The 26,954-nt window shown below is 34.3% G+C and overlaps 9 protein-coding genes across 9 annotated transcripts; 1 reads left to right on the forward strand and 8 right to left on the reverse strand.

Moving 5' to 3' along the window:
* Positions 1-159: 159 nt before the first annotated feature.
* Positions 160-2,410, reverse strand: Tsp_04639 (choline/ethanolaminephosphotransferase 1). Its single transcript, XM_003369167.1, has 9 exons — positions 2,144-2,410; positions 1,921-2,089; positions 1,772-1,887; positions 1,479-1,488; positions 1,229-1,326; positions 1,029-1,154; positions 782-940; positions 598-723; positions 160-165 (listed from the first exon to the last, which is right to left on the reverse strand). Exons 1-9 carry the CDS (start codon positions 2,408-2,410, stop codon positions 160-162), a joined length of 1,077 nt encoding a protein of 358 aa, XP_003369215.1.
* A 2,043-nt stretch (positions 2,411-4,453) lies between these two features.
* Tsp_04640 (conserved hypothetical protein) lies at positions 4,454-5,179 on the reverse strand. Its single transcript, XM_003369168.1, is given in 4 exon segments — positions 4,454-4,629; positions 4,793-4,884; positions 4,904-5,000; positions 5,152-5,179. The coding sequence occupies 4 exon segments, from the start codon at positions 5,177-5,179 to the stop codon at positions 4,454-4,456; spliced, it is 393 nt and encodes a 130-aa protein (XP_003369216.1).
* Positions 5,180-5,204: 25 nt separating this feature from the next.
* On the reverse strand, positions 5,205-5,654 carry Tsp_04641 (conserved hypothetical protein). The gene has a single exon (XM_003369169.1). It carries the CDS (start codon positions 5,652-5,654, stop codon positions 5,205-5,207), a length of 450 nt encoding a protein of 149 aa, XP_003369217.1.
* Positions 5,655-6,049: 395 nt separating this feature from the next.
* On the reverse strand, positions 6,050-7,028 carry Tsp_04642 (conserved hypothetical protein). Its single transcript, XM_003369170.1, has 4 exons — positions 7,013-7,028; positions 6,799-6,938; positions 6,257-6,761; positions 6,050-6,156 (listed from the first exon to the last, which is right to left on the reverse strand). Exons 1-4 carry the CDS (start codon positions 7,026-7,028, stop codon positions 6,050-6,052), a joined length of 768 nt encoding a protein of 255 aa, XP_003369218.1.
* A 2,723-nt stretch (positions 7,029-9,751) lies between these two features.
* Positions 9,752-10,326, reverse strand: Tsp_04643 (PEST proteolytic signal-containing nuclear protein). Its single transcript, XM_003369171.1, has 2 exons — positions 10,273-10,326; positions 9,752-10,192 (listed from the first exon to the last, which is right to left on the reverse strand). The coding sequence occupies exons 1-2, from the start codon at positions 10,324-10,326 to the stop codon at positions 9,752-9,754; spliced, it is 495 nt and encodes a 164-aa protein (XP_003369219.1).
* A 243-nt stretch (positions 10,327-10,569) lies between these two features.
* On the forward strand, positions 10,570-13,496 carry Tsp_04644 (transmembrane protein 49). Its single transcript, XM_003369172.1, has 10 exons — positions 10,570-10,949; positions 11,162-11,252; positions 11,355-11,447; positions 12,042-12,152; positions 12,412-12,491; positions 12,558-12,754; positions 12,804-12,973; positions 13,049-13,165; positions 13,239-13,300; positions 13,364-13,496. The coding sequence occupies exons 1-10, from the start codon at positions 10,570-10,572 to the stop codon at positions 13,494-13,496; spliced, it is 1,434 nt and encodes a 477-aa protein (XP_003369220.1).
* A 634-nt stretch (positions 13,497-14,130) lies between these two features.
* Positions 14,131-18,613, reverse strand: Tsp_04645 (phosphoglycerate kinase). The gene is made up of 12 exons (XM_003369173.1): positions 18,602-18,613; positions 18,214-18,580; positions 17,563-17,635; positions 16,600-16,650; positions 16,169-16,321; positions 15,963-16,107; positions 15,737-15,840; positions 15,420-15,654; positions 15,171-15,350; positions 15,029-15,105; positions 14,867-14,967; positions 14,131-14,270 (listed from the first exon to the last, which is right to left on the reverse strand). Exons 1-12 carry the CDS (start codon positions 18,611-18,613, stop codon positions 14,131-14,133), a joined length of 1,638 nt encoding a protein of 545 aa, XP_003369221.1.
* A 517-nt stretch (positions 18,614-19,130) lies between these two features.
* Positions 19,131-19,516, reverse strand: Tsp_04646 (conserved hypothetical protein). Its single transcript, XM_003369174.1, has 2 exons — positions 19,313-19,516; positions 19,131-19,265 (listed from the first exon to the last, which is right to left on the reverse strand). The coding sequence occupies exons 1-2, from the start codon at positions 19,514-19,516 to the stop codon at positions 19,131-19,133; spliced, it is 339 nt and encodes a 112-aa protein (XP_003369222.1).
* A 4,136-nt stretch (positions 19,517-23,652) lies between these two features.
* On the reverse strand, positions 23,653-26,564 carry Tsp_04647 (putative PAN domain protein). The gene is made up of 9 exons (XM_003369175.1): positions 26,524-26,564; positions 26,306-26,461; positions 26,083-26,267; positions 25,894-26,021; positions 25,675-25,828; positions 25,430-25,572; positions 24,860-25,001; positions 24,205-24,780; positions 23,653-23,993 (listed from the first exon to the last, which is right to left on the reverse strand). Exons 1-9 carry the CDS (start codon positions 26,562-26,564, stop codon positions 23,653-23,655), a joined length of 1,866 nt encoding a protein of 621 aa, XP_003369223.1.
* Between the last annotated feature and the right edge of the window lie 390 nt (positions 26,565-26,954).

Genomic DNA, 26,954 nt, shown 5'->3' on the forward strand with positions numbered 1-26,954 from the left:
GCAACGCATCGACAATAAATGCAAACATTGTAAACTGGGTGCGCAAATATAAAACGAGCTATTTTGTTTTGTTTTGTTTTACTTTATACAAAATATTCAAGTTTAAATAAGTAATTTAAAAAATGAAAAAACAATCAACTGAACATTACAAGTTGAATTTTATTTCTTGAAAAAGAAAATTTATCAAAATTAAACAAACTACCAATGAATATGATCAAATGTTTGCTACAAGAAAGAAAGAATACTGTGGCCAATATAAACATAACTATTGAGGAAGAGAATAGAAACACAATAAGTCGTCGTCGTCGTCGTCGTCATTCATTTCGAAAATTTTTCATTTTTCAAACAATTAAATTTAAATTTCTATACACAGAAAAGATCAAAAACAGCAAGAGAAAACACATAAAAGGTAAATTTATTTCCTTACACGTATGGATTTTGAAGTAGGAATTCGAAAACACTCAATTTTCAAAAAATTGCAAATTTGTTTTACCAATAAAACAGACTGGCATATAAAATAAAACGCACACCACACCTAGAAAAAGACGTCAACATTTCAGCAAATAATATTCAAAAACAAACAATCAGATCACTTACTAAACAAATCAACAGCAAAGGATATTCATTTATAGCAGTATCGAAGTACTGATTAAAAAATAACGCCAACGGCCCACAAAATACTGAATCACTTAACTGCAACTCACTTTTAGTCATATGGCCAATCTGGAGAAAGTTTGCTTCTTAAATTTCAAATTTCAACAGATTTCAAATGAAAACTTACAACTAATTTGCATGTAATTTTTGCCGAAACAATACCGAACATAATAAAGTAGAGTACGATATGAGTTAAAAATGCGTTGGATGTTGATTTGCAAAAAATTATCATGGATGGCAAAACTACAGCAGCCAAAGGAACTGCGGGAAATAAAACACTTGTATCCTGTAAAGTAAAAACAAAACAAAATCAAATTTTATTAAATTCAATTTACATTGCCAAAACGGATAAAAAAGTAATAAAAATAAATTACTGCAACGGTGGAACCATTTTTACCAACGCCTCCAGTGAAAACCACAGTCAATGGTGAATAAAGTGCGATGACCGCTGCCACCGCAGCCAGTGCTGTGATTAGTATTTTTAGTTCAATACCGAACAGCTAAAAGAAGCTATTCTCTTTTTGAAATTATTTCACAAGATAACAAAACTGCACTCAACCTCGTTTTTCCAAACTTCTGGGCCACAAATCGACGTCACAGTGCATATTGCCATTATACAAAACTGTGCTTCGATTACATCAAATCTGAAACGCATCATTGATGATACTAATCCTGAAACGATTGAAAACGCTAACAAATAAACTAAATGTACATCAGCATATTTTATTTAAAATCAATTTATTCCTACTCGTTCTTATTCATTTGCAATTACATCATATTCAAAAAATTATAAACTCCATGAACAACATAAAAATAGTACTAACGAGTTTCATTCTATTTAACAAATTATATTAAAAAACAAAACTCAACTTTAAAAAACTCAAACTCTGAAACATTCTATTATAGAGCTTAGTCAACGCAATCAAACAACTTATACGTTTAAAATGCTAATTTTAAATTATTCAGCAAAACTCTAAACCAATAGATGCTACTGACACATCAATAATATGTCACATTTTGATAAGAGCATACAATCACAAATAACACTTATAGAATAACGTGAAAAATAAATGTCAAGTAAAATATTCTACCTGCCAAACCGTAGCATTCCACTAACATACGCTTGCCAATGAGCACAGTAAAACAACAACGTAGCAGATACCCAAAACAGCATGACTACAATTGGATAGTAACCAAGTTGCAGTGCCATGCAAATCTGCATGACAATAAATGCTGAAAGTAAAGATTTTATTGTCATAACATAACCTGAAGAAAGCAGATCAATACTTTGTGAAACAGAATCACATCCATGATCGAATAGCTCGCCTAATGGCGTTGCAGTTTCCGTTCGTCGAGCTTGTTTGCCGTCAGTGGCATCTAATGATTGATAAAAAAACAGAGACAATGCACAAATCAAATATACCCAAAGCGGGGCCTAAACTTTCATCTTAAATTATAAATAACAGAACTGAATCGTGTTCATCATTACTGTTTGCTTAGCGTCAGGGGAGTACCATGCTAAAATCAAAGTTGACGCAACATTTGTCATAAGGCCGACAAAAGTTAGAGCATTTGGTGCTATCCACAGTGGATAGCGCTCCACTAGCCAATTCCAAAAATTGTTCATGAATAGTTCACTCAAAATAGATCGATCTTGGGAGCAATACCTGTGCTCCAATAATCGTTTCAGTTGCGCCTGAGACAACATGGACTCTTCTTTGAAGGCAGTAATAATGCGTTCAAAAACCTCAAACATTCGCAAAACCTACTCAGTCAACAGACATAATATTTCACTTTGACATAACCATAGTACGGAAGAAAAACAAAGCTACTCAACGAATCACTTTGAAACATTAAATGCCACAACCATAACAAGATTACCGTCTACAGTATCCCAGTAATAAAGAAGTTCAACGCATTAAGAAATTTATAAGGCGATGAAAAAATAAAATTTGTGGTGCATGCCAGATAAAGTAAATAGTTAAAAATAAAATTTATGATTTATGAAGCGATGAATTTTTTCATTTTTTAATTACAATAAAATGACGAAAGAAAACGTCGAATTTAGAATTTTTGGGATTGTTGATTGATTTGAATAATACATTATCTTCATAAAATTCATAAAATTGTAAAATACGACCAATAAAAAGAAAGTTAAATCAAGGCGCAATAAAGTTAAACGGACTTAAATTTACCTAGCACCAAAGTATTTCAAATTTTCAAAAATGGACTTTTTTTCGTTATTAGCGTTTTAAAATGTCCACTGTCCTAGTAAATTATATGTTCTATGATTTTTATAAATTTTCACGTAAGATGCAAGCATAAATTTTTGCACAAACAAACACGTACTAATATTCATTAAAAATGGCCAACTAAAATTAAAATTTTTGACAATAATAAGCTTTATAATTTATTAAACAAAATTTTCTTTTCTTATATGGTTGAAGCAGTGAAAGTTTGACATTGCTTTCCCTTTTCTTTGAAAATCAGCATAAATATGATTGTTTCATGTGTTTGCATGATATGCTTAATGAACATGCGTGTCATTTCTCGGTTGGACGCCTTTGACTTATTTTCATAAATCTTTCGGAGTGTGATTCTTCTAATGAATTTTCATTTCATCTTTTCATGAATTTTACTCATGTTTTGAATGTTCATTATGATTTGTATTTAAATACATTTCATTTTATCAATTCAAATACTGATGTTGCAAAAGCAGGCCGACGCGTGACAGCGGACGAACCCGCCCGCGACAGCGGCTCGTTTCATTGCTTCCTCGTCGTCTAGTCAAATACAGTTGTTACGCGATGGCCTGCGTCCGCTACTTTTTAAGAGTACAATATTAATAAATACGAACAAGGACCGCCACGATAAATCTCAAGAACCAACAACCGCTATGGGTCCATTAGATGGCAACAACCATACTACCGTAATTCTTTCCCGATCTTCAAGTATTTATCTGTTTACGGTAGCTTTATTGTTATTTTTCTTCTTCGTCATCTACGCGAATGCAGTTGTTACGCGTCGTCGTGCGTCACTACACTGAGAAATGTTGTTTGTGTTAGATAGGCCAAATTTTACAGTATAAAAATTTTGGTTACGTCAAACTGTGTATAATATGAAGCATGGAATGAAATAACAAGAAACAAATTTCCATTCTTATTTGTAAGAACTGTCGGAGGGTTCTGTACGCCTGCGGTGCTCAAGTACAAATTTGCCAGACGTTCGTTCGTCAGGCAAATGAAAGTGGACTGTATGATGTGGATTCTTCTTGGCCAACCGAATGTGGGCAGTGAAGAAGACGGTCGCGTGGGTTGAATGAAAGCGGATCAAATAAGCAACGAATACACGTTCGTTTTATTCGGCAGCGGCAACGGACAATCAGAGGAACGTACTCAGTCGACAGCAGCGAACAGAGAGTCAGTATGTAACAGGAACAAACAACGGCACGAGAATTCAATGATTACGCAAACGACAGCGATTTCGACTGACTTCAGTGTCCATCGGTAACCATATATCCTCCTCTCTTTCGCGGCGCGCTTCATGACCTTATATATAGAGCCCGAGGTCGGCGTCCCCAGCGGGTGGCTCGCTCGAACCGCCAATGAGCAGCTCGCTCACTGCGGGGGCGCTTGCTATCTCTGGCGCCGATCTAAATCACCGTCGGCTTCCTATTAAGCTGTCATGATTTCGGCTCCTTTGATCTCGCGATGGTCATTTGGCGTTCTCGTCCTGATGGCTGCTTCTCCAGGTACTTTATTGGCCCGCTGCTGGCGTTATGGAGTAAATAGCCATTGTCTCACGAGCAACGGTCATCCTTAGGTCGCTGCATGGGTCTCTCGGACCCCAACCCGGTGCCGCCAGACGCCAAGAGACCGATCTGGCTGGCGGTGCGCGGGTATTGTTCTTGCTCTACCCGCAACCTTTGGGCACCAGCCCATGAGCAGGTCACACCGACGAGGTCGGTGTCGTTACCTTCGTAACATTATTTACTGTTATGAAGAAAAAATAGTATTTTACTTTATTGATTTATGATTAAATTTAAAAGGCACATAAATTAACAAAAACATATATTTTGAACATGAATCTGACAAATCAGTTGAATATTATTAGAGTTACTGATAAATGTGTGGCGGACCATGCTGGCGACCGACAATTAGATTTAATACGTGACACGCGTAAAATGTTACAGTATTATTGATGTTACAGATTCCAACCGAATATAAAAACCTGAATATTAATAACCTACAGTATGAAGATATTTTTAGCAAGAAAATGTAGGAAGTTGAACAGTGATTTTTCGTAATGTGTTGTTGTATGTGTATTCTTTTCATGTGTGTCGTTGTCTGTATAGTTTATTTCTAGTTGAATAAAGCATTGGTATTCTCTTTCGAGATTGATTTCGTGGGTATTTGTAATCGAAAGACCTGGAGGAATACCAATACACCAATCAAAGCGGGAACCGCACAACCGAAGATAGAACTCAGCGGTTCAAACTAGTAGACCGCGGGTTACGGCGATGCATCAGAGATGGAGTACGGGAGTATGGTCTATCTGAGAATTACTACCGTATTGGGTGAAATCATTACGAACTTGGTAATGAGTAAGACCCGAATCGCGCCAGTCAAAAGAGTAACCCTACCACGATTAGAGCTGATGGCGGCTTTGATCACAGCTAGACTTCTTTCTTTCGTGAAGACCAGTCTAGAAATGAAATTTGGTAGGGTTGTCTGTTGGACAGACAGCCAAATAACACTTCGATGGATCCAAAGGGATAGCTGTAGCTGGTAACCTTTCGTGGGAAATAGAGTAGAATCCATATTAGAGCTGACGGATGCGCAGTGGTGGATATACTGTCCCACCACCGACAACCCCGCTGGTGTTTTAACTAGAGGATGCCGCCTGAAGGACCTGGTAAGTAATAATTTGTGGTGGCATGATCCACATTGGTTAACAAAATGTTTAGATGCTTGGCCTACGGCAAAGCTAGAATTAACCATAGATAGGAGCCCAGAATTTCAAGCTGAAGTTCGGAAATCGGCTCGTGCGTTACACGTGCAAACCAAAACCGAAGCAGTTCTAGATGCCCAGAAATATAGTAGTCTGACGAAAATGTTTAGCGTTACAGCTTACATATTTCGTTTTATTACGAACTGAAAAGTAACTCCGGAAGAGCGAAAGACAACTCCGCTCGACGTGCGAGAAATCGATCAAGCGAAACAATTCTGGTTGAAAACGTTACAGAACGAAGAATTCTCCGAAGAATTGGAATCACTCAAACAAGAGAGAAAACTGCCGAAGAGCAGCAGACTATGGCCATTGAACCCGTATATCGATGATAACGGAATACTTCGAGTTAGTGGACGCTTGCGACACTCCGACCTTCCGTTCCACACTAAGTATCCATTTCTGTTGTCAAATCAACTCCCGTTAGTGAAGCTGTTGGTGAGAGATCAACACATTCGACATTTGCATGCAGGAGTCCATCAGACGCTGTCCTGTCTACGCCAGAGATATTGGATTATGAATGGTCGCTCTATCGTGAAACGAGTGATAAAGGAATGCGTGACTTGTAGAAAGGAGAATGCCAGACCTTTCTTACCGAAGATGAGCGATTTACCGAGGGAAAGAGTGGTCGAAGTTTCGCCCTTTGAGAACACGGGTCTAGACTTAGCTGGCCCTTTGTATGCACGAGAAGGAAATTCCGTTAGAAAAGTGTATATTTGCCTCTTTACGTGTATGACAACGCGAGCAATCCATCTGGAATTAGTATCCAGTCTGACCGCACAATGGTTTTTGCAAGCCCTCGACCGATTCTTCGCCCGGCGTGGCCAACTGAGCATTATCCAATGTGATATTTTCACATCATTCAAAGAAGTTGGACGGAATTTGAACGAATTAGTACGTGAGACCCACAGCACGTTGACATTGAAGAGGATAGAATGGAAGTACATAACACCTCGAGCGCCATGGTGCGGCGGGTACTGGGAACGTTTGGTTCGTTCGGTGAAGACAGCGTTAAGGAAGGTACTGGGTAGAACATCACTTGACGAAGAAGAATTGGCAACAGTCCTGTGTGGAATCGAAGCCCAAGTGAATGCTCGCCCCTTAACTTTCGTTGGAGATGACGTCAGCTATATGAACCCGTTGACCCCGCCACATTTTCTGATAGGAAGAGCTTCGGCAGATGCGCGTTACGGTCCAAATCATCGCGAACAAACGACGGATATCGTCGGAATTCAAACAGAGCGTTGGCGTTACCGAATGAAACTGATCGCCCACTTCTGGAAAAGATGGAGATCAGAGTATATAGTTATGTTTTGCACTTGATCGAAGTGGAGGAGCGATAGTATAGAACCAAATGTAGGAAACATCGTTCTAATAGCGGAAGACAACGTGAATAAAGGTCGTTGGATGATGGGACGCTTATTAGAACTGTTCTATAGAACAGCTGGAATAGTGAGATCAGTACGGTTGAAGGTAGCGAATGGTGAGATGATACGACCGACGAAGAAATTGCAACTGTTGGAACCTACAGTAGTAGATGGAGTTCCCTCATCGTCGGGGGAGGATGTTACAGATTCCAACCGAATATGAAAACATGAATATCAATTACCTACAGTATGAAGATATTTTTAGCAAGAAAAGTTAGGAAGTTGTAACAGAGATTTTTCGACGTTAATGTGTTGTTGTATGTGTATTCTTTTCGTGTGTCGTTGTCTGTATAGTTTGTTTCTAGTCAAATAAAGCGTTGGTATTCTCTTTCGAGATAGTTTTCGTGGGTCTTTGTAATCGAAAGTCCTGGAGGAATACCAATCACGCTAAACGTAACAGGAAACAGAGATTATAGGTTGTAAGTCGTTGGGTAGACGACACGGATCCAAAGCGGGAACCGTACAACCGAAGATAGAACTCAGCGGTTCAAACTAGTCGACCGCGGGTTAATTATACAGTCCACTTGAACTTAATTATAGCTATCGAGTAGGAAAGAATACACCGGCCCAGAACAATTGATATCGTACGAGTGATTATATGGTTGTTCTACTAATAATAATTTTTAACGTCGCCAAAAATAAATAACTATATAATCAACTTCATTACGTGATATATGACCTTGCGATCTTCTTATAATAAACTGAATCGCTAGAAGTGAAAATTTTGTATACAACTTTTATCACTGCTAAATTTGATGTTTGTTAATAATAAATATTTCATTTGAGTATTAAATAATGAACAGCTAATTATACTTCAGATTAAAAAAGAAGAAAAACAGTGAAGCCAATTGATTTATTACATGCTCGAGTGATTAAAACTTTGATTTTAGAATTGCAAGAATTACCATTTAGCAAATGCAGTTTGGGGGAAAATTGTCATACAACACGTGCTGCTATTTGACAAAAGTTTGAAATTCTGCTTTCTCTGTCGACTGATTGAACAACTGATCATGTTCTCATGCCTAAAAGATGTGACAACTTAAGCTGTAATACAACAAGCGTTAAAAACAATTTAACTAGACATATTTGTATTATTTTACATACATGTCAGTCATTTTATTTGTAACAAAAGGCAATATACATATTTATTTATTTAACTAACGTTAATTTTTGCTTGAAAACTTTACAAAATAATTAGTATTTTAAAAATCTGTTTAAATTATTTTACTTACAAACCTTATATTTCAATAATTACCAGAATAAATGCATATCTTTTTAGAAGTAAAACAAAAAAATGAACGTTAGATGAACAAATAAAGATGATAAATGAATCCTTCACTTTATATTACCAGAAGAATGGAATAACAGTTATTAAAATCTTATCATATAACTATTACTACATTATTTTACGTGACAATTTTTTCCTGATTTCTCCAATCTGTTTTTATTTTTTCTTTTATTATAATTTTATAATGTGAAATGACTTTCCGATCAATCAGTAATTTAAATAAAATTTGAAAAGTGCATGTAGAAAAAACCTTTTCTATACAGCTTATTTTACTTTCTTTATGATAAATAATTTTTTATAGTAAAGAATAAAGTTGTTGAAAGCTGCTGACTATTACATTTCATTTACATACGATCATTTGTAAAACATTCTGGCCATCAACTTCTTTAACATCTTTTTAAAATAACTTTCATTGTGTATTAGTGGCATGCAAAATATTACAAAGAATTTCAAATATAATTACAAAATCATGTAGCATTCATTTGTATAAAACCATCAATTTACAGACTTTTATAATTTTACTTATAATTATCGTATCAAACATAAACCGGTGCTAAAAATATTATATTCTCAGTAAAGACGATTTCCAAACATAAATTCAGAGAACAGTACGTAATTAACATTATGTAGTGTATGAGCACATCAAAATATTTATTGACATTTGTATTGCTGTCGACAATGCAAGTGCTCATCAAACGATACAACAAGGTAACAATTGAACGGAAATAACAATTCTCAAAAAAAGATGGAAAAATTCCAATGTTCTTTAGTGTACGCCCATAAAGCAAAAGTAGTAAGGAAATTACACTTAAAAGTAACTATGCACCAGTGTTAGCGTAATCATAAATAAACTATCAGTTATTCATTTCAAGTTAACAAGAACGTCAAAGGAATAAAACGGTTATACATAGTCAATGCAAAAGAACAATTCACAGCAGTATAAACTACATGTGGTACAGTAGAAAATATCAGGAAGCAATACGTATCGTAAAATGAAGTAAAATACTACGAACTAATATCAAAAACAAAAACTTAAAACATTCCAAAACACTTTAAAATTTATTTTATTACAACACTGAAGAATATAAAACTTCGCATACGAAAAAATTATTCAACATTTTCTTCAAAGTAGTTCATCCTAATTGTTATAACTTCATTTCAACATCTGTTGCTTGAAGCTTGAATTCATTCACAAATAAAATCTTTGGTTGACTCTTCAAGAATTGAACAAACTTTTACAATGTCATGTAAGAGATATATTTTTTATAATATGATATAGAAAAAGCGACACAAAATATTTTTAATATAACAGCAAATAAATCCACCCGAATATGAAACAAAAATATTTCCTTACAATATATCTTTATTCCGTTTTTCAATCATCTATTTCTCTGGTCATCATTTGCAATCGTCTTTCGGCAACTTTCCTGGCATCAACAAATCCATGCTTCCCTTTACTAAATGAGTTTGGACCAGAAGAAGTTGGAGTGTCGCGTCCAAAGTTGCGCATTCGCCTCCTGCACTCCGCTGGCATTTCCTCAGCTTCTTTACCATCTGAATCATCATCAAAAACATTTAGCAGTGGTTTTAACAAAGTTGGGGCTTTTGGCGTTTCTTCTTTTTGTTGTTCGCTGGCATTATCTGATTCCGTAGTTTTATGAATTTTCAGTTTAATTTTAATTTTTCCTTTCGATGAAAGAGCTTTGTGGGAAACTTCCGTCGAAGCAGATGTTGACTGTTGTGCTTCTTCGATTTTCCGTTTGCCACCAACGATGTTTAACTGTTTTTCAGACATAGAATATATTATCACTAACAACTGAAACATATTTTACGTCTATTAAATTAATAATTCACAGATAAAACATGCATTAACAATTCTTATCAGTGATTACTAACATGACAAAAATGTTCGAAAACTACTGTTAACACTAGTATTCCTAATAAAATCATAGATATATTACACTCAGAAGATTTATAAGAGAAAAAATTAACTCACTGCCTTTAATGCGTACTTTACTAACTGTACATTAAACTTGAAAAGCAGGCCATTACATTACAGTATGAAATAATGATGATGAAGTTAGTTTTTTTTACAGTATAAATGTCAATTTAGCGCTTACGTGTTACTAGCAGTAACTGGTGTTCAATTTGTCAATTTGGTAGTGTTTATTTTAACTTGATTTTGTTTGAATTATGGGAAAGTTTGGCTTAAAGAAACTGAAAGCTCATGGTAAAATTGGGGCTAAGACGGTGGCAGACTCTTTCACTGAAGATCAGGAATTGACAGTCCGGAGCAAAGTGAAGTTCAATTTGGACAGTGGACGAGGCTCAGAGGATGAAGGCATTTTTGAACTATCGACTCGAAAACGGTGTAACACGAATCCGGATAATGGAACCAGTGCAAAATCTGTTCAAAATCATGCTTCCGCTTCATCTGGTCTCAAACTTGTACCTAGCCAAAGTACACTTAACCGGTTGGAACGTCAGACAATTGTTTTGCATAAGAAACCTTTTCAAACGGTGAATTTTTGTATCCGAGAGTCTGGTTGCTTGCTTTATGAAAATGCTGTGAGGTAAATGTATTTCTTTGTACAACTTAGTATAAAGTCTTTAATGATTCTTTGTTAATTATCTTATGAAATTTATGCTCACTGTTCATGTCGCAGTTACTGCTTAATTAAATTTCTTGATATACTGAATTTTTACATATTTTTCATGCGTATGTTAAAGGGATATCTGTTAAATATTTCTGTGCATTTTATTTTTTTCATTATGCATTTTTTAGACTTTGGTATCATCGAAGTATTATTGCTGCATTGGCTCTAGTTTTGGGATTGTTTTTGATCATTTATCACTTACCTGGCCAACATCAGACAGTAAGAAGTGTGATTTTAAATGACCGAATTTATTTTTAATTTGATGCATTAGGAATGAATAACTTGTATATGAATACATTTCACTTTTTAATTATGTATGAGACAAGCATTCATGAAGTTCACGGATTATGCATTCTAATTAAACTAGACCGTGTAGTTGGTTTATTATATCAGATAGCAAATCATATGTCATACGTTAAATTTTTGGCAGTGAATTGCGGATGAATGTATCACTGTTAAAAAAAATTGATGGGAAATTGTTTGCTTTGAATTCACGTAAGCGTATTTCATGACTAGTTTTAGGGGTAAGCACATTTATGAAAACGAATATTGAAATTTGATATTTTGGCGATGAAAATATTATAGGCTATCTGTTTGAAAAGTATTTTTAAGTTTATGAGGATTGACAGTTGATTTTATGAAGAGTCAACTGGCAGAATTGCTTATGCATTGGTAAAGAATTTTTTTGGAAATAAGGTTTTGAATGACGAATGTAGCGGAAATCTTTCATAGAATATAAATATTTATATTTTGCTTAGAAAAGCGTGCTAATAACATTCAAATGTTTGTTTGTAAGGAATTTTTAATGATAGTGTATGTTGATTAAGTGCGTGTACACAGCTGGTTTTCTTTACATTTACAAGATTTGTACTGTATTTCTGATTTTCATGTATGATATTAGTTTGTTTAATTTGTATTGTGCGATCTGTGAAACAGACTTCTTAGAGTTTTTTAAAAGTATAAATGGTTTCTACATTAGCTTTTTCTGAATTAGGCGTTACTTTTTAGGTTGTAAGATTGGTAGAGAAAAAGCTCATGTGGTACGCTTCTTGGATTGGCTTGGGCATATTGTCTTCCGTTGGGTTTGGTACCGGTTTGCATACGTTTCTGTTGTATTTGGTATGTGATTGAGGATTTCAGCTGCCATTGATTATCCTTGTTAGTTGTGCTGTAATTTTAATGTGCTAATAAATAATTCATATGGGTGTTGATTAGCGTTTTATATTTATAAGGTACATTGTTGCTATGGTGAAATTTGTGTTATATTTCTGTTAAATAGTTTATATTGATATTTGATTATTTAATGTTTAGAAATCAAGCTGTAGAAATGATGTGTTTCATGGAAATGCAAAATTCATTGTATAAATTGAATTTTTAGGGCCCACACATTGCATCGGTGACATTAGCGGCTTTCGAATGCGGTAGTTTGAAATTTCCTGAACCTCCTTATCCTGATGAGTAGGATCAAATAGCATGAATATGTGAATTATGACGATGCAAATCGGGTGTTTTTACAAATTTTAGAATCATTTGTCCAGATTCGACGGTGAATGATTTGTTTAATGGAACCGCTCAAAATACGAGTGGATTGTTAGAAAATAACATCGCTACGACATCTATAAGTATTTGGAGCATCATGAGCAAAGTTCGCATTGAAGCAATAATGTGGGGTGCAGGCACTGCTTTAGGAGAACTTCCGCCTTACTTTATGGCGCGAGCGGGTGAAAATAGTTGTATGGATTTTTTTTTCTGAAATTTTTTTCTTTTTAGCAAGATTATCAGGTCAGGAGCCTGATGATGAAGATTATCGCGAATTTAAGCAATTTTTGGAACAGAGCAACTCTGCAAAACAGCAGAATACTTACATTGACAAGTTGAAAGTCAGCATAGAAAGGATGATCGAACGGGTTGGCTTCTTCGCCATACTTTTGTGCGCTTCAGTAATGCAGTCAATTTCTTCTGGCCTATGTTTATGTTTTTCATTCATGTATCTCTGTTTTTGTTTTCTTCAACAGATTCCGAATCCTCTTTTCGATTTAGCCGGTATTACATGTGGCCATTTTTTGGTTCCATTCTGGAAATTTTTTGGCTCTACTCTCATTGGGAAGGCAATTGTGAAAACGCACATCCAGGTTGAATTCATAAAACAACCATGTACTCTCTCTAATTTGTTCTTGTTCTGGTTAATTTGAACATTCTTTGTAGAAATTTTTCGTCATCCTCGCTTTCAGTGAGCATCACTTTGAGAGTGCACTGCACCTGATGCAGTATGTTTACTAGTTCGATTCATTAATTCATCGACTGATTAGTGCTAATCAAACAAATTACAGACGTATTCCTAAAATCGGTCCTCAACTGGAAAAGCCGTTTCGTGAATATCTTCATCAGCAGAAAGTGAAACTGCATCGCAGACGTGATTCTCCTTTGAAAATGGCAAGTGAAATTCTTTGTCCGCACATTTGAATTTATAATTCAAGTTATTATTCTGCATTTTAGAAAGAAAGTACAGTACAAAAGGTCTTTGAAATGCTGATAGTTGCAATGATTGGCTATTTTGTAATTTCACTGGTGAATAGCCTGGCTCAAAATCACCACCGGCGGCTTTGGAATAGGCGTAAAGAGCAGCGGATCGATTCGACACGAAAAGTGAAATAGTAATAATAATATTATTTCAAAGGAACACCCCCTTACCACTGATCCACTGCTTTTTTTGATTCTGATGCGCTTTGTTTTTTTTAATTCTTCACTTCTCACTCTGACTTTGAATGTTTTAACGAAAACATGATTGCATCGTCGTTATATTTATTAATTAATTATCAGCCAGCGCACACAGGACTGTTTCCTTTATCACTGAAATAATAAATCACCTAATAACAATATGTATGTGAATGTACTTGTTGAAACTAATACATGAAAATGTCAATGCAGTTAAATTGCCGTTAGTTACTATAATTTAGTTGAAAAATTCAAAATCACAAATTCATCACAGTAGTGCTATTTTTTATATCTACCTAATGAAATTGACTTGACTTGATATTAAGAATTGAAATTTTAAAGGATGCCTAAGAACAAGAACACTTGAACGATAATGAACGACCTAAACGCCGGATAATGCGGCAACGCCAGGAAGAATCTTTCCTTCAAGCAATTCCAAGCTTGCTCCACCGCCGGTACTCACGTGACTTACTTTGTGTTCGGTTTTGAATTTCGCGCAGCATGTAGCTGTGTCGCCTCCACCTTAAAAGTAACAAGTGTTCGAAAAATCTTCTTTATGGGAGAAAATTTACAAATTGAAACCAGAAAATAAATATTCAAAAGAGAAAAAACTCAGCAGGGATTAAAAATAAATAATTAATTAATAACTAATTAGTATGCGCATTAACAGCAATACACAAAACGTACCACATTGATCAATGCCTTTAATAAAAACGCTTCATTTTCTTTCGTAAGAAAATGCCTTCTGATTTATATCGAATTAAAATCCATTCGAATCACGATTCTTACCCAGAGTGATGTATCATTATGCATAGATTAGAAACAAAAATTAATTCCTTACTGTTAAAAAACTAAATATTACCTATAATCAACCGGGTGCATACTATATAATATATAATAATAATACACAACATTGTGTAAATAAGAAAAATTCGTAAATTTATCTCATCACCGTTTCAAGAGTATTAAATTCATAATGCTATCAACAATGAAATACAATTGAAACTGTTTAAACTTTAATTTGAATAAAAATATATTTATACGTGAAAACAAAAGCAGTTACCCTCGTCATTAAATTACTCCGAACAACTCAGCTGACAACTGAATTTAATTCTTACCTATTATAGTAGTTGCGCCTTTCTCAGTAGCCTTCACGACAGAATCCATCATTGCTTTTGTGCCTGCAGCAAAATTATCCCATTCAAAAACTCCAGGTGGACTACAAAAAAAGCATTCTAAACCCAACAAGAACAACAACACTTTTGTACAAAATAAAATACCCATTCCAAACTATTGTTTTAGCTCGGTCAATTGCTTCAGAGAAGAGCTTCCGTGTTACGGGACCCACGTCGAGTCCCTATAAATTAGATCACACGAAATAATTACGAAAATTTCCCTTCCCAAAAAAACAATTTCTCATACCATCCATCCATCAGGTATACCAGCTTGCACAGTTGCATTTCCTACAGCTGCTTTTTCGTCAAATTTGTCACCAGTGACAATATCGACAGGAAGATGAATTTTCACGCCATTTTTCTCGGCTTTCTCCATCAACTCTTTTACAATTTTCGCACCCTCTTCATCAAACAGACTATTTCCAATCTAGAATAAAATTAGCTGTTTACCATAAAAAACAGTGATAAACAAAGCAATCAATCATTTCATTCATACGTTCATTCCGTGAAGTTGCTTGAGAAAGGTGAACGCCATGCCACCTCCAATTATCATTTCATTGACTTTATCCAGCAAGTTCTTGATCAGCTGTATTTTGTCAGCAACCTTTGCGCCGCCTAATATAGCCAAAAATGGACGTTCTGGATTTTCTAATGCTTTAGCAAAAAATTGCAATTCTTTCTTCAGCAAAAATCCCGAACATCGTACACTCAATTGGACACCAACCATTGAACTACATGTGTATATAACATGTGTAATATTATTTTCCTTCATCCGATCATCATTTGATGAACATTCAACACAATTCTATTTACCTGTGTGCTCTATGAGCAGTGCCAAACGCGTCATTTACATAAACATCAGCAAGAGATGTCAACGATTTCTGAAACTTTTCAATTTGTTCTTTACTTGCTTTGATCTAAAATAAAACAATTTATACAAGCATCAATAATTAATGCTTTTTATTCAACTATCATTTCAAATACAATGATGTTTTTTATATTATTCTTTTCAAAAAACAAAAATAAATTAAAATCAAACCTTTTCCCCAGCTTCATTAACACCTTTTCCTTCCTCTTCAATGTGAAAGCGTAAATTTTCCAACAATATCACAGAACCAGGAGAACAAGCTTTGCAAGCTGCTTCAACTTCTTCTCCTACACAATCAGGCAAAAACTGCACATTTCTATATGAAAAAGAAAACAAAATTCAAAACAAATTGTAAATTAATCATTCAGTAAAATTACTTGTTCAACAATTTGGATAATTCTTCAGCTACTGGACGAAGTGAATATTTCATGTTCTTCTGACCATCCGGGCGTCCCAAATGACTCATCAATATTAATGATCTCGCTCCCTTCTCTAATGCATATTTGATTGTCGGCAATGATTCCACTATTCTACAAACCAAAATCATATAAACAAATATATTGTCAATTTTTAATCTTTCATCCTTTCCTATTATTTTGCAGCTTTCAATCGTGTAAAAGAGTAAAAACTTATTAGAATAAATATCTTGCCAAATATCTGTTAAAGAAGCATTATTTTAAAAGCCTTATAAAATAAAAATTAATCCTTAATTAAAAAAATAAAATTCAAATGCGATACGATTATGCGAAGTAAAAATTTCATCCTTCCTTAATTCTTATAATATTTAAGAAAAGGAAAACCTACTTACCGCTGTGGATTTGTAATTTTTCCATCTTTCATCGGAACATTAAAGTCCACCCTAAAAGCATAAGAAATAAAAATTACAAATATTAAGTTAAAAACCATTTTTTCAAAATTTCTGAAAATAAAACGTAAATTTACACCATGTCAATAGCTAAGAAAATAATCCTAATAAACAAAAACAAGTTAAACCTTACTTTTTGTCATAAAGCTTTAAATATTATTTGTTAACCACTGGATTACATAACTGCAATAGGTACTTATTTTTCAGCTCACAATTAATTTTCATTCGAAAATACAAGAAAAATGCATAATCAAAAAAGTGACCATTACACATAACAACACGATCACTGCTTTCGAGCAGCAACAGTCGTCAAATATTTCTATGAAAATAAGCAGTATCAGCGACAGGCTGTTCAATCAATCAATAATGTAACATGAACAGCGGCTAATGATGCCAAGCACAACATCAAACATATTTTCATAACAGCATCCAAGCTCTTAGCATATATTATTTTCATGAAACTCATTTAATAAACAACAACCACAATTGCCTATTAACATTACTTATTATTTACATTATTATCAATTTGCATAATAATAAATAAAAGCTCATTTTTCTAATCAATACATTTCCTTTATACTTTGAACTCCATAAAAACTTACCATAAACAAAACGTACTGAAAAATTAACGTTAAAAAGAATAAGAATGAAAACAAAGATGTAAACAAAAACTAAAAATTGTTAGAACGTTAAAGACTTCACTAATTAAATTTGATAAGAGATGGCATTAAACAGCTAGATAAAACAATATTTCCAAAATAAAGAAAGAAAATTAACTACCCCCAATAAGAAATTATTCAAAATTATAATTAGAACAAGTTCAGTCAATTAATGTGAATTCATCAGCATTGAGCTCATGCAATAAAATGCCATTTATCATTCTAGAACTTCAAAAAAATGTTATACCTGATAATAACACGCTTTCCTTCTAAATCAACGTTATCAATTGCTAATTTGTTAAGAGCCATTATTGTCAAGACTTGATAAACAAAAATGCAAAAGCAAATAAAATAATCTTACTGTAGTAAATAATTTACAGGTATCTATAATGAAGTTTTTTAAATAAATTGAATTTAATAGATAAATAGACATTTCATTTTTTAGAAATGTATGCTCGAAATTAAATAATTATTAAAGTTGAATTTAAAAATATATTTACATGTTAATATATGAAAATTCAAACTGAGTCGACGCAGATATGCTTCATTTCAAAAACGTTTTACTAAACTTAACGAGTCATCAGCATTAAGCTGAAGTCGTTCAAACAACTTTATTTTAGTTTTACATGATCTGTTATCAATTTTTAGCTTTTCAGTTTCGATTAATTTTCAATTAATGCGCTTCATATTTGCAATAAATAATGACATGAAATTACACTTTTACGATCATCAAAGTATACTTTGTATTTGTAAGCAATACTACCCTGATTTACAAAGGCAGGTGATTTTACTGCGTGACAAATTCAATTCCATAAACTGAATTGCTTTCAGTAAGAATCAGCACACACGACCTTTCTGTGCTAACCACACAGAAAACAGATCTTAGATCCACACAAACGCATGAAAATAGCAACATCTCTCAGCGACTTGTTGATTCTTACGAATGATGCGGTTCCTGCTGATCTAAGTAAACATGCGACGTCACTTACTACAGTAATTTGAAAAACAAGTACAAAAAGTACAATTACAAATACAAGTACAAAACAAGTTTTCAACTTTCCTGCCCGACAAGAAGTGGCATTTGAAGAATGCTTGCCGGTTCCACCAGAAACAGGCTTCGTGACAATATGACCAGGTTTCCATGACTGGTCTTCACCTTGGCACTTCGGATTATACCATTGCCAGATCGATAAACTTCTTTCAAGCGTGCAATCCGGCACCGTCACCTTGGCACATTGATTTCTTATATTAACCCTTCGCAGTCTCTTATATTAACCGAAACTAACCTTCGTGTACATATTTTATATAAACCCATGATTGACCTTAATACATTTTTTAGCCCACCGCAGTTTTTGGCGGATATCTCTGCCGCACTGCTTCGTTTTAGGCCAGATTTTTCCATAACTAAATTTTATACAGTTCTACACGATATGAATTTTTGCAAGCGCATATAATTAGTAGATCAGGAATTAACCCTTTCAGGCTCAAATCTTATTCTATGAAGCAATCTTGTTTTAAATATGCGTTTTTAACATGTTTTGTTGTGTATATAAAAATGCTAAAAGGAATTATAGATACTATAATATTATTGCCATTTTTGGAGCTGTATCACAAATGATGCACTGGGCCTCGAAGGGGTACTCGATTTTAAAACTGTGTGTGAAAATGCTTATTGTTCCTATGTACATAGACATGTAACAATTGGCAGACAAATAATTATTTATGAAATTCTGTAAAGCAATTTCTCTTGCTACTTAGGTACAGGCAAACACTGCAATTTTTGCACAGGCATGTGGCTAATATTGAACACAGTCTTCATCTTCTGGTTTGAGTGATATCTGGCCAGTGGCCAGTTTGGTCCTTTGCGACTTCTATTGAGAAATCAGTTGATCGTCTTCCCAGTCGCCGTGACAGCAGGGTGGCCTTGGAGAAGACGCACGAGAATGGCCTCTGGAAGTTGCTATAGGCTTGTTCACAAGGCACAAGAACTGACTAACTTGGAGACTGAAGCGTAGAAGGTCCGTTGTGGCTGCGCTTGTTCCAAGCATCATTTTGCTGTCCGTCTTGTACAGCTGCCATGCGTTTGTCATGGCAGTACTGATGATCCAATAGAAAATGCGACGAGTCCATTTTTGACTTTCATGTTCCATGGGATATAAAGCAACGAGCATGTTGTTCAGGTCTATGCCGCCTATATTCATGTTGTAATTTTTCAAAATGCTAAGGATGTTAACGTGTATTACTGTCTGCCATTAGATCTTTTCACAGTTGATTTTGGTTTCATTCCCAGATTTGTCGATGTCGCTAAGATGCGTCTCTTGTCATACCAAGCAACTGCAATGATTCCTTTTTCAGTATCCATTCTAAAGAAATAAGAACCTCTGCTCTTTGACTTCAGATCTTTTTTCTATCGGTTGGCCGGGCTGTTACACCAGAATGCTCAGCACTGAACTGAAACGCAAGACCAAAAAGGAAAATAAATTTGACGGATTTAAATTCCATTTTAAATAACCATTTTGCAACAACATTTAGTTTTTCATTTCTCATTTTATCTACAACTGAAGATCAACTTTGATTGATATTTCATGTGGCACCAATGCCTTTTGTTGATGTTGACAGAAGATTATTAATCACACACAAATGGCGCACAAATGCTGACATCAAAGTATGCGATGTCCCCTGAAGAGTGAACTTGAAGCGGCTGTAGCAGCTTTTCTGCATGGTGCTGTTCATCGCTTTTTTTCTGCTTCCAAAGTGCTTTACATTTATCCACCCGCATTTATAAATAGTGTTCAAAAGAAATGTCAGCCAACAGTTGCTTTCACTCGTCATATAAATTACCTTCTTAGCTAACAATTAAATGAGATTTATGCCTAAGGTTCTTTTCTGTTTGTCGGATATTGTTCTGATGAAGGCTAGTTGAAGGCTATTTAAGTACAAAGGGAAAATCTACAATTGATAAATTGTCCACAGCTGCAGTTTTCAGCTTAAACTGGGAGTGGTGCTTGCTGAATGTTAGCATCGAAACACTTTTCTGATTTTACCTGCCTGTTCTCTGAAAATGTTTTTAGTTCGCAAAAGAATTTAATCTTTCTTTCGCTCCTGTTTACGAGAGTTATATTTTTTCTTCTTATGTTTCATTTAAGTAATAAAATCTGGAATTTTGTTTAAAGTAAAAATTTGTAATTATATATTTTGTGTAAATTGTATTAAATTTCTCTTTCAATATCTAAAGTAAACCGACTGGGAATTTTATCTTCATTCTCTTCAATGTTTCTTTTGCCCCGTTCACCAAATTTATTGTTTTTCTTTTTATGTTTTATTTAAATAAAAATATTGCAATTTTGTTTAAAATAGAAATTTGTGATTATACATTTTGTGTAAATCGTATTAAATTTCTCTTTCAATATCTAAAGTAAAACCGACAACTGAATTTATTAAACATTCAAGTTGCAATTCTTGTATTACTATGGTTCAACATTCCAGATCAAAAAATATCTGTTGCATTTCGAAATGATTTTACCAAACAAAACTGAAAGCAGAGAAAATTATTTTTTTTGCTCTGTCACCATCGTAAAAAGTCATTACATGTCAAATTATGAAAACAAAAAATGACCTAGATAAACACGTTTATTTAACATCTCTTTGTTCAGTTATCTCTTCTTCAGGCTGTTCATTTGTTGCTTCTATATTTTTGTAGAATAATGCAGTTAGATAATAAAGATATTTAATTTGTAAAGAACAAAACCGTCAATTCCCTTTTTCATTTATTTCACTCCTCAATGCTTATCATTAGCTTGTGCTATTTTCCGTATCGTAGGTTTGAGATGTGTTTTGGAATGATGAGAATAAATAATAATGAATTTCAGTTTGTATCTTGAAGAACCGACATAAGCCAATACACAAAGGGAGACGCCACACGCTCAAGTGCACAAATCATAATGACAAATACGGGTTATGAATAAAGATACAAACAGTGGCTTAATGTAGCACATTATTATTGTAATATTACAGCTAATCCATTTTTTCGACACAACGATTAGTTGGTTGCCCTGGTACAGTGTCTACGAGTTTAGAAATGGACTTTTTCCACGATATCGTTGTACTGCCCATCTTGCCCATGGTATATATTGTAATAAAGTTCTGATTTGCTTGTTGTTGTAAAATAGAAATTTCTGTACTATACATTTGCTTAGTTCTGAAGCGCTTATATCGAATAGCAGAAAAGTTTCTGCGAAAACAGTCTGTTGATCAGCATAGATGTGAAGAAGTAAAATGCAAAAGCAAACTTACAAGAATAAAATTAAGCAATAAGATAATCTTTTGTTAACAGTGAAATGCAAAACGCAAAAGCTTTTTAAAAGCATCATTTTCAGTCTCAAAACAAATATACACATTTCCAGTTATAACTAAAAGCTTTTTCTTTAAAAAATAGTAAATGCTTTTTTATGTCCATACAAGGTATTCTAATAGCAATGCACCCATATTTGGTAAAGACTTGATAAACAACAATCACCCAATCCTAGATCACAAATGAATAGCAAATCAAATGGCACAGTTATTCACCCAATCACTTATCAGATGAGTTAGCTAATAAAGTAGCAGAAGTCATTAGCCAATTACCGAACAATACCCCTGCAACCAATCAGCGACCAGCCAATCACAAAAATGGATCGAATTATTGCGAATGAGTTCAGACCAAACCCACAGCCGCCAGATTAAACCAGGTTGCACAATGGCCAGAAGTCATACAACAAAAGAACCGATGCCGCGGCTGTGAAAAACATCAAGAGTGCGATGCGTCAAATGCAACATCCATCTTTGTTTGACACAACAACAAAACTGTTTTCAGGAATATCATAAAAATTAGTCCTTCATAATAACTATTCGATATTATTTTTAGAAATAAAAGTATTGTTTGCTGACTTCAAAACATTGTACATTTTATACCCTTTAACGGCCGTTGTTGCTATATGGCAACATGACTAAAACTGCCAATAATTTCATAAATACAAAATACTATTCGTAAATAACGCTAAAATCAGTTATGTGAGCTAATTTCAAATGTCCGAACGGAATGGCGCCGACCGCGTTGGCCTGACCACTGAGGTCACAGGCTGATTGGCTCTCCTGGATGATCTGATCTCACCCAGATTGTGTACCTGCGGCCTGCTCCTTCCTCATATAAGCCCGCGAAGCAGTTAGTAAAGAGTTCGCAGTTCGTTGCGTTGTCGTTCGTATTAGAGCTCTGTTCGTTGCTGTCGAAGTAGTGTGATACTCTAGCCTGTACTTGTATCGAATAAACGAGTGTGTATTTGTCTGAGTTTGCTTGAAATTGCTTGTGTATAACCAACGTGATCGCCCTCTAGAGTCTAGACGAACCATATCAACGGTTGGCCAAGAAAAACAGAACATACAGTCCACTACTCTTTTCACCTGTCATACGAGTTTGGCAGGCAGTCGATCCTGAGCATCAACGCATACAGAACTCTTGGTTCTTTACATCAAAGTCAAAAAAATTGAACAAAAAAATTTGGCCGTAAAAGAGTTAAGAATGATTTATATTTCAGTTTATTTGTATTTACGCTGCGATGTTAGCCAAAAAAATAAACATTTGCTACATGTATAGCATAAAAATTATTACTGTTATGAATTTCAACTAGATGTGATTTTCAAGTTCTTTTCGCGATGCAAAAATCAGCGGGAAATTCAAATTGAACGTTGTTGGTCTTCTTCATGAATGCTTTTCAAACAATGAGCAAACAAAGCAATATGTATGGGATTTTATTTAACGAATAAAAGCAATAGAATCAACAGCGACAAGGATAAACAAACAGTTCACATAGCAACTTCACAGCGCTCGCTCCATTCCTATTGTTCTACTGTCAGTTGTCGGCGGCGCCGCTACTTCGACACTTTGGTCCCATCCCCATGTATCTCATACACTCGTTCCCATTCAATTGTCGGGCTTGATTGACGGCAGTGAAGACATCCTCATACTTATTGCATCGTTTGCTGTTCTTTCAAGACACGGTCTGGCCCTGACATTCTGGATAGCTGGCAGAACAAGTTGGCGGCTTTTGACTTGCAATAACATCCTGGAGTGATGCAACTGCGCGGAATTTTCATCATTAACGTTTGTGTTCCGTTGTGAGTTAATGAAAAACTTTTCCATGTATATGCGTGTTGTCGTATGGAATAATTTATGAAGAGCGACTTTTTTCATTTGTTTTTTATTACAGAAAAGTATTTTATTGTTTGTTTTTCTACACTGTAGCAAGAGTTTATTTTATTCTGTTATACAAGGTAGAATATTGGTTAAAGGAGAATATTCAATTCAGCAAGGCATCGCACAGTAACGAATTAAGGGTCCTTTGCAAAACTGATTTGTAGCTAGGCAACGACGGCTTTGAAATCCCAATCTTTGTTCACCCAAGCAAGGTTGTTCAGTGTGGAATAGACTGCACAAATTCCATGCACTCCAAGGGGAACCCACTTCGGTGGTTTCTGGAAGCTCCGCAGTGGTTGTAAACAACTGTTTTGCCAACGACGACGGATCGATGTTTGACTTATCCGGCACTTGCTGTAAAAATGCAGATCCTTGAAACCTGTACAGTTGTTCTGTGGTTTTTTTCAAGTTTTCTTCAGCAACGTTAGTTGGCTTTGGGGTTGTGCCACCTAAAATGCAATTTTTTGAAAATTATTTTGAACATCCAATTAATTGTTAATTTTTTTTTGTAGCTGTGAAAGTGTCAAAGGAATCAGTTTAGGTTGATATCTGTAAAAGTATGGTAAAATTGATTGTTTGTTTTCAGTAAGTAAAATAATTTGGTATAATTTAGTTCATCATTTGAAATATTTTTTCTCATAAATGAATGATAATATTTACCTTGAATGTCAAGGTTGAATATTGGTCCATTGGATTCTTTATCTTTTTTCAGTTCACGTAAAAGTGGAAATTGGGGAGAAGAAGTGGACGGACTGAAATTATTGAATTGTATCATATTTTCGGGACTTTCTGGATGAAGTGGACTCAGTGAACCACCGAAAGATGCTACATTGGATGTTGGAATTCCAGAATCGCCTATGAATTTTACGTTGGTTCGACTGCCGAAGCTGGAATGCGCTTCGGGTGCGGTTATCTGCGTAAATGTCTCCTTGTGAAGTGTTTGCTGAGAGCCGCTTGTGAAAAATGAACCTTTCACGGATGGTCCTCTCCTGTTGGACAATAGCAAATTATGTTGATTTTGCTTAGACGTTTGAATTTTTTTCGATTCCGATGATGCTTCACTTTTGCTGCCGAGTTGCAATTTTTCATCTTCAAAATTTGCTTCCCTGTTAAATGAACGAATTGCAGGCAGTGCTTGATTTTCATTTTTGTATTTTAATTTTTCCGACACAAGAGATTCTTTGACAAGATTTTCCATGTATTTAGTTGCATAAACTCGTTCATGCAACAGTCTAGCTGAAATTTAACAAGCGTTTATTCTTAAAATTAATTAATTTTTGAATATAATTTTAGTTTTTTTTGGGGGTTTTTATACCTTTCTTGTGATTTTTAATTGTACAGCCATTGTCAAAGTAAATAATATTTCCATCAGCATTTGCACTCATTGATTGGGATTGTTCTCCGGCTGCTCGATCATTCAAAATGCAAGATTTGTCATCGATCAGAAACATTGCAGACTAGCAATGATAAAATAAAAAATGTTATCAGTTTTCTTTATAAACAAATGCATTTTGCTAATCATTATTTACAATTACATTTTTTTGAATAAATGAAAATATGAAAATTGTTCACCAATGACATTAATTCTAAAAAGCCAAATGAAGTTTTTGTTACTTGTTTAAAAATTATAACCATAAAATAAATTTTTTGATTTTGGGTTTAATGTAAAAAACTTGTGCAAAACAAATTGTGATCTAACATTGTTCTAAACAATTTTATTTCTTTACTTTTTATTCTTAAAAGTTTTTATAATAATATTTCTTTAATTTTAATAGACAAAAATTGATATAAGTAATTACTGTGTTGATAAAAAGTAAAAAGTATCAAAATGAATCGTTTCAACAATAAGTCTTTTTTTGTAAAGTATGAATTTAGTAAAGCTTACCTTGCAGTTGTTATCGCTTGCAGCACATATGTTGAGGCATTCATTCAGATTTTGTACTTTTTTAATTTCCCTAGCCGCGTTAGGTAATTTTCGATTTTCAAGTCGATAAAAAAGCTTCACTGGACATTTTGCTGATACAATATCTAAATAATAAATATAATGTCATTCATAAAATGTGAATTTTTTTAAAAAATGCTTGCAACAAGAATGGAATCAATTTGTTTGGTTTATAAATCAAAAATTACCATTGAGACAAAATTTTTCATAATAGACGCTATCATCATCGAACGTCAGTATTCCATTTTTAGTAGGAGCTGCCACAGTACGGTGAATGATGCATTGTTGTAGTCGAGTGTTATACGTAACGGATGAACAGGGCAGTTTTGTTCCATCTTGATTCTGTTAAAAAAATTTCATTTTTTAAGCTTTCACTTGTAAAACTTTATTTGTTCTTTTTTCATTACCTTCTCGTGAGAACAAATGGATAAGCACTGTTTCTCCGTTACAGAGCTGACGATAAAATTCTTGAGATCAATCAATTTTTGATTAATATTTACAGTATAAGCAATATTGTTCGTTGAGCATGAAGTTGCTGAAATATTATTTTAAATTAAAAGTTATTACAATTGCTTTATTGAATTGAAGTGGATTACTTTCATCATTTTCTTCTGGCAATGAAATTTGGTTGAGTATTTGTTGTCTTCGAAGCTGATGTCTCAAATCCTTGTGACAGCTTACTAGTGTAGTAATGAAAACAAGCAGCCAAACAGTTCTTTCAATTTCCATGAGCAAAAAATGCACAAAATTGTGAACACTGATGCCTTTTGTAATCAGTTTTCTTTATTAAATTTGCCCGAAGGAAAAACCTCGTACAACCTGATGACACGAATGTTTTTGCTTATCTTGTGAGCTGCTGAACATGCATGTCGCGTGTTTGACTTGGTGGTCTTCATTGTGTACCCACCCACAGCATGATGCATCTTGCATGGAACATCTGGGTTATCGGTTTGCAATTTATTTCTTGCCGCTGCTCTTTAAGGTCATACAATAATCAAATCTGCAAAGTTCACGAATATACACCACGCTTATTATACGTTTGAGCACCATTAAGATGGCAACTATAATTCAAGGACATTTTCAATTGAAAACCCAATTTCATCAAATAAAACTTTAGATATTCCAATTTTTTATTTGCTATTTTCCTACAATGTTCCAAAACTCTTTTAATGTCAGCACAATTTTTAAACTGACCGAAAAGTTCAAATAATTGTCAATGTTCAAATAAGAATATGTTATTTCCTGTTTTCTTTATTATTTTTTTTAATTTGATCGTTAAAATTCTCCATTCAAAACAACAGTTTAAAGTAATATAGTTTAAAAGTTGTGCAACTTTTTAAAATCAAATTTCAATTAATTTTAATCAATATTTCAAACTTCATCATCATTCACACATATATGCTCGATAAGATTAAAGTATTTATATTATTTAACCGAGCATTGTTATTATTATTATGTTGCAGATGAT

The sequence above is a fragment of the Trichinella spiralis genome (assembly GCF_000181795.1).
Source record: "Trichinella spiralis strain ISS 195 chromosome Unknown Scfld1557, whole genome shotgun sequence".
Taxonomy (NCBI): Eukaryota; Metazoa; Nematoda; class Enoplea; order Trichinellida; family Trichinellidae; genus Trichinella; species Trichinella spiralis.

What these genes read in the sequence shown, in the direction of transcription:
- Tsp_04639 (XM_003369167.1), bottom strand. Translation starts at nt 2,410, where the DNA reads ATGTTTGAGGTTTTTGAACGCATTATTACTGCCTTCAAAGAAGAGTCC. An exon ending in CCCCTGACGCTAAGCAAACA is followed by an intron (nt 2,090 to 2,143) that starts GTAATGATGAAC and finishes ATGAAAGTTTAG; the next exon opens with GCCCCGCTTTGGGTATATTT. An exon ending in CGTCGATTTGTGGCCCAGAA is followed by an intron (nt 1,155 to 1,228) that starts GTTTGGAAAAAC and finishes AGCTTCTTTTAG; the next exon opens with CTGTTCGGTATTGAACTAAA.
- Tsp_04640 (XM_003369168.1), bottom strand. Translation starts at nt 5,179, where the DNA reads ATGCATCGCCGTAACCCGCGGTCTACTA. An exon ending in CCGTAACCCGCGGTCTACTA is followed by an intron (nt 5,001 to 5,151) that starts GTTTGAACCGCT and finishes TAAACTATACAG; the next exon opens with ACAACGACACACATGAAAAG. An exon ending in AATTGTCGGTCGCCAGCATG is followed by an intron (nt 4,630 to 4,792) that starts GTCCGCCACACA and finishes AATGTTACGAAG; the next exon opens with GTAACGACACCGACCTCGTC.
- Tsp_04641 (XM_003369169.1), bottom strand. Translation starts at nt 5,654, where the DNA reads ATGGTTAATTCTAGCTTTGCCGTAGGCCAAGCATCTAAACATTTTGTT.
- Tsp_04642 (XM_003369170.1), bottom strand. An exon ending in AAATGTGGCGGGGTCAACGG is followed by an intron (nt 6,762 to 6,798) that starts GTTCATATAGCT and finishes ACGAAAGTTAAG; the next exon opens with GGGCGAGCATTCACTTGGGC. An exon ending in CGGTAAATCGCTCATCTTCG is followed by an intron (nt 6,157 to 6,256) that starts GTAAGAAAGGTC and finishes TCTCTGGCGTAG; the next exon opens with ACAGGACAGCGTCTGATGGA.
- Tsp_04643 (XM_003369171.1), bottom strand. Translation starts at nt 10,326, where the DNA reads ATGATTTTATTAGGAATACTAGTGTTAACAGTAGTTTTCGAACATTTT. An exon ending in TTTTCGAACATTTTTGTCAT is followed by an intron (nt 10,193 to 10,272) that starts GTTAGTAATCAC and finishes AATATGTTTCAG; the next exon opens with TTGTTAGTGATAATATATTC.
- Tsp_04644 (XM_003369172.1), top strand. Translation starts at nt 10,570, where the DNA reads ATGGGAAAGTTTGGCTTAAAGAAACTGAAAGCTCATGGTAAAATTGGG. An exon ending in TAGCAAATCATATGTCATAC is followed by an intron (nt 11,448 to 12,041) that starts GTTAAATTTTTG and finishes GTTACTTTTTAG; the next exon opens with GTTGTAAGATTGGTAGAGAA. An exon ending in TTGTGAAAACGCACATCCAG is followed by an intron (nt 13,166 to 13,238) that starts GTTGAATTCATA and finishes CATTCTTTGTAG; the next exon opens with AAATTTTTCGTCATCCTCGC.
- Tsp_04645 (XM_003369173.1), bottom strand. An exon ending in GGAAAGCGTGTTATTATCAG is followed by an intron (nt 16,651 to 17,562) that starts GTATAACATTTT and finishes TTATGCTTTTAG; the next exon opens with GGTGGACTTTAATGTTCCGA. An exon ending in ACTGCTCATAGAGCACACAG is followed by an intron (nt 15,655 to 15,736) that starts GTAAATAGAATT and finishes ATACACATGTAG; the next exon opens with TTCAATGGTTGGTGTCCAAT.
- Tsp_04646 (XM_003369174.1), bottom strand. Translation starts at nt 19,516, where the DNA reads ATGAATATAGGCGGCATAGACCTGAACAACATGCTCGTTGCTTTATAT. An exon ending in TTCTACGCTTCAGTCTCCAA is followed by an intron (nt 19,266 to 19,312) that starts GTTAGTCAGTTC and finishes AGCAACTTCCAG; the next exon opens with AGGCCATTCTCGTGCGTCTT.
- Tsp_04647 (XM_003369175.1), bottom strand. Translation starts at nt 26,564, where the DNA reads ATGTCCTTGAATTATAGTTGCCATCTTAATGGTGCTCAAAC. An exon ending in CCATTTGTTCTCACGAGAAG is followed by an intron (nt 25,829 to 25,893) that starts GTAATGAAAAAA and finishes TTTTTTTAACAG; the next exon opens with AATCAAGATGGAACAAAACT. An exon ending in TGAAAAATTTTGTCTCAATG is followed by an intron (nt 25,573 to 25,674) that starts GTAATTTTTGAT and finishes TTTATTATTTAG; the next exon opens with ATATTGTATCAGCAAAATGT.